General features: G+C 36.0%; 2 protein-coding genes across 2 annotated transcripts in view; both read left to right on the top strand.

The window, feature by feature from the left end:
* LOC126974317 (potassium channel subfamily K member 9-like) overlaps positions 1-1,257 on the top strand; it is a 119,565-nt gene extending 118,308 nt beyond the window's left edge. The window contains exon 7 of the mRNA XM_050821776.1: positions 1,231-1,257. Coding sequence (XP_050677733.1) covers positions 1,231-1,257 — 27 coding nt within the window. The remainder of the gene's footprint in view (positions 1-1,230) is intronic.
* On the top strand, positions 350-10,326 carry LOC126974432 (organic cation transporter protein-like). The gene is made up of 7 exons (XM_050821923.1): positions 350-381; positions 1,231-1,465; positions 2,303-2,534; positions 5,969-6,224; positions 6,746-7,369; positions 8,729-8,910; positions 10,089-10,326. The coding sequence occupies exons 2-7, from the start codon at positions 1,287-1,289 to the stop codon at positions 10,239-10,241; spliced, it is 1,626 nt and encodes a 541-aa protein (XP_050677880.1). The 5' UTR covers positions 350-381; positions 1,231-1,286; the 3' UTR covers positions 10,242-10,326.
* The last annotated feature ends 4,591 nt before the right edge of the window (positions 10,327-14,917 follow it).

Here is a 14,917-nt window from a genome sequence, read left to right on the forward strand (position 1 = left end):
AATTGAAGCTTATTAATAATCATAATCGTATCATTAATATTGTTATTTATTTTTCAATTATCGATATAAAAATAATAATAGTTTTTTTTTTTAACTTTTTATTTATTATAAAAATTTAATTTATACTAAGAAAAAAATATCGGCAGGTATCAATGAAATACCTTTAAATGTATACAACGAAATAATTATTTCATATTAATAAATAATGATGACGCTATAATTATAACGAAAATAGTTTTATAACTAATATTTGACAACCCTTGTATTACGTTTATTGCCGCCAAACTATAAGTACACAGTCTGTGGCGGCATGCATCCAGCCACGCCAAAAGCCGTGTCGACTGTGGTCGCGGTAGTTGAGAAATAATTGAATACAAAATGGTAAGTTTTATTGAAACTTACTTTTAAAGTTCATTCAAACAAAGGAAGTCATGTTTCCTACTTAATTCACTGAAAGTAAATTAGTACATCAGTTACATTTATTCCAGAAGGTTCGATACGTGTAAAGTAAATGTACCTACGACTTGTTGCTATACCTAGCTATCCAGGAGGAATCACAGAAGCGTTGCCGACCTTTAAGGAAGGTTTTTTGAAGGTACCGATGTCGTATCGTCCGGGAAACACCGCACAAGAAAGCTCATTCTACAGCTTTGTAGTACGTGGAAGAAAGCTCCTTGAAAACCGCACTGTGGACCACACATCCAGATGGTGGAGATGATATCCTGATTTGTGGTGTGTCGTGCGAAGGTAGATTTCTGCGGCAGGAATCTGGTGAAACAGCTCTTCGGAATACTTCCCGTGATAAATGCCATAGAAAACACACAATGAAATGACGCGTAACGCCAAGTGATCAAGCCGCCCACAGAGCACTGGGTCCCCGACACTTTGAGCTGCTCTGCGTTGCCCGCGGTCAAATGGATCGAGCTGATACTGGGGTGCGCTAGACCAGAAATTACAGCAATACTCCATATGTGGCCGGACCTGAGCTTTGTAGAGCGCTAGAATGTAGGCCGTGTATAGTGGCTACTATTAACTACTGAAATTCTCAGAAATGTTTCTACATCGCGATTAGTTTTAAATTTTATTACCCAACAGTACCTATTAAGGAAACAACAACAATCGAAATTATGTTAGTATCACCGATATCAATACATTTTATCAATTTATCAAGCAATTCAAGATCGTAAATTACTTAAAATTACCGTTTTTATTTTAAAACGTGCATTTTAGATTATAGAAGGGTTTTGTGAAGAGTGAATATCCTGCTCGGAGTGTTAGCTTCAAGAATGGCCAGCGTAGAGAAGGGAGAAAGAGAGAAGGTGGATTTGGACACTATCTTGGAGAACGAGGTTGGTCCGTTTGGAAAATACCAGATTGTCACCCTACTGCTTGCAGCACTGCCAGTCATCTTCTCAGCGTTTGCTGCCGGAGAATATATATTCACGACTGCTAGGATACCGTCCAGGTAAATTGTACTGTTTTTTTTATGAAAGTTAGGGACGAGACGAGCAAGATGTTCAGCTGTTGTTAATTGATACGCCCTGCTCCGTACAGGATTATTGAAAAACCCAAAAATTCTGAGCGGCACTACAACTGCGCTCGTTACCTTGAGACATAAGTTGTCAAGTCTCATTTGCCCAGTAATTTCACTAGCCACGGCGCCCTTGAGGCCGAAACACAATAATCCTTTTACATTACTGCTTCCCGGCAGAAATAGGTGCCGTTAACAAAACTATTTATTTATTAGGAAGCCAACGTGCATACAACTATCATAATCTATGGACATGTTTAAAAATTCTTTTATAATGTTGTACAGTCCACTTACAGGCTAACTCTACATGCTTAATAGGTATAATATGTATTCTTTGTTTAACTAAAGCTTTTTACTTTGTAGCTAAAGACAATTTTGAAAAATATAACAAAAATAAAGCCATAAGAAAAAGGCTGATAAAAAAATTTGGTTCTTACTTAATAAACAAGGAAAACAAAAGAAAAAAAAATCAATAACTACGAACAATGACAAACCATTACAATGCAGTGCCGCTTAGGATTCTTGAAAAGCCCAAAAATTCTGACTCTGTTAAGTCTCATTTGCCCAGTAATTTCACAAGCTACGGCGCCCTTCAGACCGAAACATTGTAATGTTTTCAAATTACTGCCTCACGGCAGAAATATACGCCGTTGTGGTACCGATAATCTAGCCGGCATCCTGTACTAAGAAGTATTATTATATATTATTATCTGAATTAATAAATAAGTTTTGATAAATGTCCAAATAATTAAGTAATTATCAATTGTTCAGATGTGTTATCCCGCAATGCGATGCTGCAAATCCTGAGTTTTCTCCGACATGGATTCTAAACGCTATCCCCGGGACTAGTGATACAAATTTTGAAAACTGCGAGAGATACGTGAATTTGACGTCGGCTGTTCAGCAAAGTGATGTTTGTCCAGCCAACTGGTTCGACTCAAATAGGAGAGAAGGGTGTAACGATGGTTACGTATATGAAAACACACTTAGTGTTGTATACGATGTAAGTATTGAAATATTATATTCAGCAATCATCATCATCATCAGCCGGAAGACGTCAAGAAGGACAAAGGTCTCCCCCAAAGGTTTCCACGACGATCAGTCCTGCGCTGCCCTCAACCAACTCACCAACATATTCCGGCGACCTTGTCTAGATCGTCGGTCCATCTTGTGGGGGGCCTACCAACACTGCGTCTTCCAGTACGTGATCGCCATGCGAGGACTTTAATGCCCCAACGGCCATCTGTCCGTCAAACTATATGCCCTGCACACTGCCACTTCAGTTTCGCAATAATTTGGGCTATGTCGGAGACTATGGTTCTTCTACGGATCTCCTCATTTCTGATTCGTCAACAATTTCTAGAGTGTTCTGGTTCAGATACTGTAGTCTAAGATTATGGATTGGTCTTGAAATATCGCAGGCGTAGTCGCAAAGTGCGTAAAAAAAAAATATTACGACCAAGTGGGCGTACTCGAGCCAGTCTCGAATGCTACATGTTCTGTTAAACTTTGCTAATAATTAAAACAAAAATGCCGGTTTGCGTAGTAAAACTTTGTATAAATATTACTTACAAGAAATAAGAAAGAGGATCATATATCATGAGAAAATATTTTGTATTATATTAATTTCAATATAAAATAACACGAAGCGTATGTTACAATATTTGAAAGATGCCATTGAGTGTTAAGATCATCTATTAGTTTCCGTAACAAAAAGCTATTTCTTAGGTAGTGCGGCACCTAGTTTGAGGGCGGCAGAGGCCAATCTTTTATCTAAGACTGTTGTATTTCTGTGCCGATAAAAGACAATGCCGATCCTTGTATGAAAATTGGGCTATTCTTGCGTCTGAACCAAATCATCGGTAAAACATTAAAAATAATCTCAAGATTAAATAAAAAAATATCAGTGAGATATGAACAGGGAATTTGTAGTAATCTGATTTTTTCAATTTCAATTTACAACAAACTTGTTAGTTTTATTGCTGGACTCAACATTAAACTAAGCAAGAAAACAATCATCACACTAATCACCGACCATAAAAATAAGTAAATCCAGAAAATCACTGGGATTTCCGATTTTTCCAGATTCTACTTTAATAATTTAATACTTTTCTTTTCCAACGGTCTTGCGATCAGAGATAAGTTGATTGATAAAAATGTAATTATGTCAAAACATACAGATATAGACAAAACCTGTCATCATGACTATTCAACCAGTGTTTCTACTTACGATTTTAGTTTTACCCTAGTTTCAACGGTGGCGATGGGTAACTTTAGAATCGTGTTAATAATTATTATTGATATGAGTCACTTGTTTAATGGAAAATATAATATTATAATAATGTTAAATGAAAAGCTTTAAAGCCACGTATGATTTATTAACGATCTAGATGGTATGTTTTATAATTTCTTCAAAATTAGCTACGCATTAAAATATCAAACAACACAACACATGTATAAATAGTCTGTTGCATGTGTAGTAGTAGTAAAGTACTCTATGGTGTTGCTCGCTCCTGTTAAAATGTTACGAAGCATACATTGCTTTTCAATAAACAGCTACAACAATAAGTTGAGGAAACACGAAGTGCAGATCTAATTGGCATACCAAAGCTACCACTTATAAAGATGACGTTTGTATGAATACTGATATTATTTTTTATCACTGTGTAGTTTTTTTATATTCGGCAAACGGTACATATTCATATGATTTAAAAAAATAATATACAACCAGTTATATGATAAGAGTTAAGTTTTTTTTCGGTTTTCATTCGATTTATTTCCTATAATATGTAGTTATCCTTGCTTTTCCCTTTAAAAAGGGAGTTCTTAATATATTGGTATCATTCGGTGAGTGTTTTACTGACAATGACGTTTCCGGCTTAATATGACAGTTACGCTTGTTTCGAAAAGATAAATTACTTTCTTTTCATATAACATTTAGAACCCTGTTCGCATCTGACTAAAATGAATATATGCGAAATTATAATTTAAAAGAATGTTTTGTATGCATATCTGGTTCAGACGCATAGTAGTGAGCAATATAGCCCATTTTCCGGCATTCTCCTTTGTATCATGAAGGTTTTGCTGGACTGCATATAAATCTGGAAAGACATTAACTAAGCATATAATTAAATTTTGATAAAGTATTGAATAAAATTGTTTTAAATCATATACGCATGCAATGACGTTTTATACACATATAAGGACATATCATTCGCAGTCTGATAGCGGAACGGCAAAAGTGTGCTTAAAGCACGCTTTTTTACTTAGTCGTGCGTCAACTGTCATTGTCCGAATAGGGTCCTAAATTCAACATGTACTTAATATTTTACAATGCTGTTTATTGACCAATAATATTTTAAAACTGAAGTAAATCCGGCAATGTATAGACATAGCAGTCGAAGCTTATTATGGTGTAATTTATGGCATGTTCCATAATATTTGGCTTTGTTTTTACGACGTGATTTGTCTATAAGAATGTTTCCGAAATATATTATTTGCACGGAGGACGCAGTAAGTGACTTAACTGATTTTGTGACAAATAAAATGGATAATAAATACAAGTGCGCTGGTGTTTTACTGGATCTAGCCAAGGCTTTTGATACTGTTTTCCGGCCAATACTTTTTAAAAAACTTGAAAGGCTTGGGGTTGCAGACTTGGCTTTAAACTGGTTCCATTCTTCCCTTGAGAATTGAAGACAAAGGATAAGTATAGGCCCACACGCTAGTAATTTATTAAATATCCGTTATGGGGTACCTCAGGGCAGTGTTTTGGGACCAACGCTCTTCTTGATCTACATAAATGACATTCGTTCCGTGGCATTAACCAATGCAGGTGTTTTGCTTTTGCAGATGACACTGCTATGATATTTTATGGAAAATCATCATCCATCAAACTACATCATCAGTGATATAGTTTGTGTAGCTCAGTAGCAAAATGTATATAATTTATAATATATCTGCACAGTCTACACATAAAGAACCTCTACATATTCACATGCTCGCTTGCTTAACAAGAAATGCTCAAAACAGTTTCACTTGTGCACCACTTGAATGCGTCTCACACATTAAATATCTAGGTGTGTTAATTAATGAGAGGTTAACTTAGTCATACCACATTGATGTACTTTGCAAAAGAGTAAGAAAGCTCTCACATATTTTCAAAAAACTAAGGTATGTTGCGGGTACACCGTTAATCACAATTTTATACGCTATATGGCAGTCTATGCTGAGCTATAGTATTATTTCATGGGAATGTAGGGGAGGAGACTGGATCGCACTACACAGGGAATCCTAGTGCGAGGCCAGAATACTTTAAAAATTAAAGTTACTTGGTATCAATGTATTTGTATATAACTTATCACATAATTTCCTATCATTACTAGTTATTAAAACGAAATTTTAAGCATACCTATTTGATTACTGGCTATTTTTCAGTTTGATATGGCTTGTGACGAATGGCGTCGATCATTAATTGGTTCAATCAGAACAATTGGTACATTACTGGTGCTACCTATAACTGGATACATCTCTGACCGCTGGGGACGTCGCGTGGCTCTCACGCTGAATGCCTTCAACACCGGCTGGATCGGGCTGGTCAGGTCTTTCGTTAACTCCTACGAATGGTTTCTGATCCTTGAAGTTCTAGAATCTACAGTTGGAGCGGGTGCTTTCTCTTCTTGTTATATTCTAGGTAAATAGTATTATTTTATTTAAACAGTATTATATTTGTACTGAACAATTTATTTACTGTGCAAGCTGTTAACCTTTGGAATTATTTTCCCAATGAAATCAGAAAGGCTTCCAATCTTTCAAAACAATGCTCCTTTATTATTTTTATCACTGTAACCAATTTATTATTTCTTTTCTTGGTATTATTTACCGTTAACTGATCAACTAAAACTTTTTCAGTACAGGTTGCCTGGAAGAAATCGCTCTTAAGCTATCGCTTATATTATATCAAGCAATAGGCGGCCTGATAAGGCCGCCTTTTGCTTACTTAAACATACATAAATTCATATAAATATACATAATTACATATAAACGTTCATGACTCGGAAACAAACCAAACATCCATATTCATCATATAAATGCTTGCACCTACTGTTATTTATTCTCAATTTTTGTATATTCTTCTTTTTGGGGTGTGAAAAAACAGATATATTTCATTTCATTTCATTTCATATTTAAAGTATTTATTTGCCTCACCCACAGTTACGGAGTTAGTTGGACCTAAATACAGAGTAATAGCTGGAGCGACGATATCAAGCATGTTTGCACTGGGGCAAGTCATATTAGGATTTATAGCTTGGGGAGTTCCCTCATGGCGGTCCCTTACGCAGGTCGTATACGCACCACAGCTGCTAGTTATATCATACTTTTGGATATTATCCGAGTCAGTCAGATGGCTCATGAGCAAGAGTAAATACGAAGAAGCTGAAAAAATCTTAATAAAAGTCGCGAAAACCAATAAGAAAGAACTATCTCGAAAATCTCTTGAAGCATTAAGAGACACAGCAGAGTATGAGAAGACAATAGAGAAACCGAAAGAACCGTGGCTACCGATTCTTGTCTGCAGATCTAAAGTGATTCTTTCAAGATGCTTTGTGTCTCCGATCTGGTGGATAACTAACACTCTAGTCTACTATGGAATGTCTATCAATGCTGTCAATCTGTCCGGAAACCGTTACCTGAACTATGTAGCAGTGGCAGCCATTGAGATCCCTGGCTATTGGACCGCTATCTTCCTTCTGGACCGCGTGGGGAGAAAGCCTGTATTAATATGTGGCTATTTCTTATGTGCCGCGTGCCAGTTTGCCTTCGCTTTCATACCAGCAGGTTAGTACAATAAGACCAAACTTCGTTTTGCTTCATCGAGTTTCTAACATCGTTTCTTCTCTCTCAGAGTGCCATTTGTTTCCGAAGCGGTGTAATTGTTTGAAGTGAGATCAAAAAGAATTCTTTTGACATAATAAATCCCATTTATGCCTTTTTACTACGGATATAGATCCCCAAATGTGACGATAAATGCAAAATACAAAGAAATACTTCTGACTTGTCTACTTGAGTAAAACGAAATAGTAGATGTACCCCTTTTACTTAGTCAAAATAAGATGCGTTCCTAACAATCAGCTCCGTAATCCTATCCCATTTTATGTTCCAATTAGTAAAACACTCTATCGTGGTAATTCCTTATTCTTACGTACAAGTATCCTTTTTTTTATGAATATACGGGACGAGACCAGCAGGACGTTCAGCTGATGGTTATTGATACGCCATGCCCATTACAATGCAAGGCCGCTCAGGATTCTTGAGAAACCCTAAAATTCTGAGCGGCACTACAATTGTGCTCACCTTGAGATATAAGATATTAAGGCTCCTTTGCCATTAATTTCACTAGCTACGGCGCCTTTCAAACCAAAACACAATAATGTTTACACATTACTACTTCACGGCAGAAATAGGCGCCGTAATCTAGCCGGCATCCTGTGCAAAGGAGCCTACCACTGGCAAAATGGATGGTTTTATTAATTTGTAAAAGCTTACCCCGAAACACGGACTAGTGAAAAAAGAAGGACTCCGCGCCGTGATATTAGCAAGTGAAGCACCGTTATGCTAGTGTGTATGCGGTTACGGGGGATACTAGTTACACAAATTTTTCTCCCTAATATAATTATATATCCACAAATACTTTTATAGGATTGTTTTTACACTTTTTCACAACGCACGACGGCATTTTTAAAATGTTTTATTGCGACGCAAACTGATCTGTCACAGACGATGGCAAATCTCATAATGGCGGCCGATCGGCTTGTATTAGTGTAAGTGTATGCGTGAGGCTATATATTTACAAGTTTACCGGCTTGTTTTGGTGCGTGTTATGTAAGGTGACACGGAGTCCTTCTTATGTTTGTCCGTGCCCCGAAATTGATGTTTTTAACTAAACCTAGTGCAATTAGGCAACTGATAACCAGATCATAGTTTCTCCTTTCCTTTAGTATTAAAGTATTGCTTCATTAAAGTTAGTTTAAATCTGAATTAAATAATTTATTACTAACTGCGATTATATTATTAAATGAGTTCCTTGGTCAATTTGGTGGTCGACCTGATACTATGTAGTTAGATAAGTAATACAATAGTGTTAAGCATCTTACTTAAAAAATAACAAATTGATTAAACATTTGAAATCTGTTGAAGGTAACGACGGCGTCTCTCTAGCGGTGTATCTGATTGGCAAGTACAGCATAGCTATGGTGATGACGTCAGTGTATGTCTACACGGCGGAACTGTACCCCACACGCTACCGACATAGTCTGTTCGCATTCTCCTCGATGATTGGGAGAATTGGTTCCATAACCGCACCGTTGACACCAGCTCTTGTAAGTTAAACTGTTGTGTTATATGACAACTAGCCGTTCCCGCCCGCTTCGCTTTGCGAATTATAAAAGTAAATAAATTAAATTCTATTCATGTTATTATAAATACAATAAAAAATAAGCCATAAATAATATAGCCTTAAACCATCTAGGATAAATTTCGCATCGAATGGTGGTAGATTCATGTCGGTACGATCAGTGATTTAGGCGTGATTGCGCCTCAATCAAAGACCATTTTCATTATTTATATATAAGAAAGAAGAAGATAAGGGACGAGATGAGCAGGACCTTTAGCTGATGGTAATTGATACGCCCTGCCCATTACAATGCAGTTCCACGCAGGATTCTTGAAAAATTCTGAGTACCACTAAAATTGCCTACCTTGAAACATAACATGTTAAGTCTCAATTGCCCAGTAATTTCTAGCTACGGCGACCTTCTGACCGAAACACAATAATGTATACACGGCAGAAAAAGGCCGTTGCGGTACACATAATCTAGCCGGCATCCTGTTCAAAGGAGCCTCCCACTGGTTTAACATTATTTATTATAATTTTGCTTGCTTTCATAGCATTATGTCATATTGTTTGTTATTTTGGGGAAATGCTGAGGATTTTCATTGTATTTTTGTGCTCCAAAAGAGGGCTATTAGAGCAATTTATAATACGTGACCAAGAGTCTCGCTTCAGGAAACATTCAAGTTAATAAACATCCTAACCCTTTCCTTACAATACGTTATATACTGGCTCTCGTGTCCAAGTTACGTCAGTTGGTGCTGGGGCTGCTGCTTCGACTACCGAAGACAGCAAGCGTCGCAAATATATTGGTCTTAATGAGTCATATATTTTTGTGCCGTTTGGTGTCGAGACACTTATTGGCCTGTGGTGCCCAGAGGTGCGGAGAATGTTCAAAGTTCTATCTTCGCGCCTCAATAAGGCTACCAAACCTACCTACTAAACCCAAGCGCTGACAGCTATTTCGGTCAACGGATCAGCCTAACTATCAAACGCTAAAATGCTGCCAGTATTCTTGGTACGCTTCCATGTAATGAAAGTTTTAATTTTATGTAGTCATAGTATTGTAAATATAGTTAGAAGGGAATGAATGAATATCATAATATTATGTTGATTTTGTCTTATGTTAAAAATGTACAGAGTTATTATATTATTGTTCCTTTACAGGCCTCTGAAGTATGGGAGCCTTTTCCATCCGTATTGTTTGGTAGTTTCGCTGCGCTCTCCGGTATCCTTATCTTCACCACGCCGGAGACTCTGGGCACCAAGCTACCGGACACCATGGAGGACGCTGAACGGATCGGCTCCAAGCAAACATAATGATCTCAATTAATTCAAATACAGCTATCCTTAATATATAGAATTTAATAGCCACTTAAGGCTAAATAAACAGTCTGACATAAAATACGTTTCTTTATTATCACCCAATAAATAGTATATAACCTTAGATTAAGGATTGGTCCCCGCGGCGTTCCAACTAGATACCGCACTACCTGAGAACAATAGCTTTTTTTATTACGGCAACTATTAGATGCTTGTGTGCGTGGCATCGTGACACTCAATGGCATCTTTCAAATTTTGTGACATTCGCTTCGTGTTATTTTACATTTCTTTTTTATAATACTGACACTTTTATGATACTACACAAATTATCTTGCCCCAAATTAGGCTTAATAGCCTGTGTTACAAGAGAACGATATATTTAATACAATATACGTACTTAGACATACATAAATACATATAAATAATAATAACTCGGAAAGAAACATCCTTATTCATCATATAAATGCTTGCACCTACCGGGATTCGAACCCGAGACCTATAGCTTAGTAGGTAGGATCGCTAACCACTCGGCTATACGGTACATTGATATTAATAAAATACAAAATACTTACTGGTGATTTGAAATCCCACTTTCTTTCTCATTTCTGGATTTTTTTTTTACAAAGTCTTACTACGCATATCGGCAGTCTTGTTGCAATTTTTAGCAAAGTTTAACAGAACATCTGGCACTCCAACGTCACATTGTTCGAGAATGGCTAGAGTACGCCCAATTGGGCGTAATATTAGTTGCCGCAGATTGCGACTACGCCTGCGGTATCTAGTTGGTGCGCAGCGGAGACCAATCATTAATCTTATACTTAAACAATAAGTTACTATAACATAAGCTACCATCACATAAATGAATTTCTTAATGATACTACAAAATTTGAATGGAGCGACCTCCGTCAGACTATTTTAATTATAAATTGTATGTATCGAGTTTTTGCGCCCGTTCTCGTCAGGTCTGAGGCATTCATTTCCGAATGAGTGGTACATTTTTACTTTCAACAAGTGATTTCATACCCTTTTTTTAGTAAAAATATTTTGTTGTTTTTTTGGGTTTCCACGGAAGACCAGCGTTGTGGATTCTATCGAAACCACAACTATGCTGAGTTGGCGGCCCATTGGCGTCATTAGATCATAATTAGATTCGTATAACTTTAAGAATTATTATCAGAATGTACAATGACATCAATAAACATTTTTTCTTTCTTCTTTCTTTTCTTTCTTAAATTTGAATATCTCCAATTTCTAAATAAGTTTTAAAGAAGCAATGTGTTTTCGGTTTTTAAATACCTAAATGTGTATTAATGGACAGACGATCTGGCCAAGATCGCCGGAATACGTTGGATGAGGGCAGCACAGGACCGATCGACGTGGAGATCTTTAGGGGAGGCCTTTGACCAGCAGCGGACGTCTTCCGGCTGATGATGATGATGATGATGTACGTTAATTCCTCTGTCTGGTGTTACAAGAGAGTATGGACAAGTTGTGTCTAAGTATTATAAAATAAATAAATAAAAATAAAAAAGCCTTTATTTCTACTACTTCCATTATTTACAAAAATTACTTACAATTAACTTAGACTTTAAATTAACTATAAATTAATTATTAATAAGAACTAAATTAACTATCTATATATATAAAAATTAATTGCTGTTCGTTAGTCTCGCTAAAACTCGAGAATGGTCCGATTTGGCTTATTTTGGTCTTGAATTATGTGTATAAGACCAGGGAAGGTTTAAAGGGTAAATAAATATGAAAAAATGTTCGGAATTAAATAAAAACAACAATTTTGTTTTTATTTTCATGTGTCCATACATAATTTCTATGAGAGAATTTATTGACGCACGGTTTGACAGTTCTGCTGTGAAACAATTTCATTACGACAGCAGGATGCATATTTTACGAAGTAATTCTTGTTGTTATGATATATTATTGACAAATTCATAAAAAACATTATTTTATTTATTATATACAGAACAACGTCTGTCGGGTCAGCTAGTAAAAAATAAATTAGGTAGTAGTTGCTACGACTAAGGCCTCCCCTAAGCCTTTCCAATACACTCTAACTCTGGCTCTTCTCATTCAGTCCGGTCTAACGCTTTGAGTAAAAATATCACTTCATCTACTCTTTTTTCTCCCTCTCTGTCTAGAGCCTTCCCATGGTATCCATTCTGTAACTATTTTCGTCCATCTTGAATTATCTAATCCTGCCAGACAAATTTCAGTCGTCTGATCCTTGCTATGGCATCCGTCAGTTTAGTTTTTTCTCTGATATATTTATTATTTCGTTTGTCTGTAAGTATAACTTTTTTTAAATGTCTCAGTCGTGCAGTACCGAGCACATAAATAGCTACACTTTAAATAATATGAAAACTATGACTATGCAAATGTCATATATATGAGCCTGTCTCACTCACCGTGTAGGTATCGAAATCGTAAGTACGTGCGGCGGCCTCTACAGAGAGGCTATCCAGTAAGGGCTAGAGGTGGGCATTATAACACACAACACATTATATATTTCTAGTTATTTATGCAACTGTTGTGTAATAAGGGGTATTAAAACATGAATGTGGATTTATAGTATCATATGAGTGTTTTAATACCTAATTATCGAGTTTTGTAAATAGTGTAAATATAGGTTTATTTAATAGTTTTCGGAACTTATTATTCGTTAAGATTGTTCTGTATAGGTACACAGGTAAAAAAAAGCTTTCTAAGAAGCACAACAAAAAAATACCATCTACCTAGTACTTAGTGTTAAAGTACTTAATTATTCCTCTTCAAATATGTTATATTATAACACTTAATAACTTCAAACCGCAACAGCAACAACTATCAGCATAAATAATTTCGATTAAAATTTATAACATCTCATATATATTATAACAGTTTACAACAACAGTTACAAAAATATAACACAACAGTTTAATTCATTGAAAAATTATAACTGCATAGCCCACCTCTAGTAAGGACCCACGAGCGAGCAGGGTGAGCTTTGCTAGTCACCAACTTCACCGGCCCGACCGATCTTTTAAAAATGGAAAAACACAAAAAACCCAAGGCATATTAATAAGGTCATTACCATCCAAATTTTTATTTAAGATTCCTAAAGACGCTGAAACAATCTAATTTAAAGTGAAACTAAGCTATTTTTATAAGTTGATCTAATACTAGGTAGGTACAGTTTTAGTTAAAAAAGACAACCCTGATGTCGTCATAACAATTTAATTAAATAACAAGTTTTTATTTTAATTAAAAAACTAAAGCTTACACCAAAAGACTCAAGAAATTGACTCCAAATTCACAACAAAAGCACAACTACAAGTTGAAACGATAATAGCAACGACAGAGTAGGTGTCAATGTGATTATAATAAAAATGACGTTTGATTATTTGTCAAATTCGAATATTCGCCACTGACATTTACAATTAAGAGTTGAGTTAGGACCGATAATATTGAATAATGTTTCATTCGTTCAATCGTTTCGACATTGAATACGATGCTATGTGATGTTACTAAGAGTAGGATTTGACACGACTAATGCCACGATATATCGAATATTGAATTTAGGAGTAGGCCCCCAGAGTGCCGACGCAATTCGCGTGTCACTCTAGCGCCTTCCCCATGCTCAACCTTTGTTAGGATATTCTATAGTTAGTAATATTAGAAGATTTATTGAAGTAGGCCATATTTTGCGGAAATCCATAAATATCCAAATCTTTTGAGTTTTCGGGAGTGTTAATTCCGCCTATATTCGTCCTCAAACAATTCGACAGGTGTTTAGCCTCTATACGAGGCATCCTCAGGAGACGTTGACTCGCTTAACTCTGGTACGAGACATATATATAAAATTATCTATAATGTTACCTATTTCGTGATAAATTATAGATGATATAAATGTCACGTGCCATTCGATAAACATATAATAAATTGGTTGAATTTAGTTTTATCTTGTTACATAATCGTAGTATTTTTAATTTATATTATGTTACAACAATAAATTATGATAATATATTATAATCTGCTAAATTGTATCAAATGTCCCACAGACCATTACTCCACGCGGAGTTCTAACCCCGCGTAAGGGTTAGCGGAATGAAAATTGTTATATTTTTTAAAACCTCAAACAATGACGTTCTAATCATTGACCTAAAACAAAAATTTTGTTCTATGAAGTACAAAATATGAAAAAAAATTTTTTTTATAATAACTAGATCATATTATGAGCTAAAACTCAAGCAAGATTTTTAAAATTTGATTGACTCTATTTTAAAGTTCCTATTTCGAACTAGCTCCATCATCGTCATTTCAGCCGGAAGACGTCCACTGCTGGACAAAGGCCTCCCCCAAAGACCTCCACGACGATCGGTCCTGCTCTGTCCTCACCCAACGTCTTCCGGCGATCCTGACCAGATCGTCGGTCCATCTTGAGTGGGGCCTATCAACATTGTATCTTTCGGTGCGTCGTCACCATTCATAGCTAGCTTCATACCGGGTAATTATTTTTTATTTACACTCTTAATTTTTTTTAACTAAATAAAACTACAAAATTCAACATATAACGTTCAACTGCTCAGTACCGCGCGATCCTCAATATAAAACGAAATAGCGTTTTTGTTTTGGCATATAAATCCTCTTTAGAGCTCTGGCTCTATTGCTGAAGTACA

This window comes from Leptidea sinapis, chromosome 32, assembly GCF_905404315.1.
Source record: "Leptidea sinapis chromosome 32, ilLepSina1.1, whole genome shotgun sequence".
NCBI classification, from domain to species: domain Eukaryota; kingdom Metazoa; phylum Arthropoda; class Insecta; order Lepidoptera; family Pieridae; genus Leptidea; species Leptidea sinapis.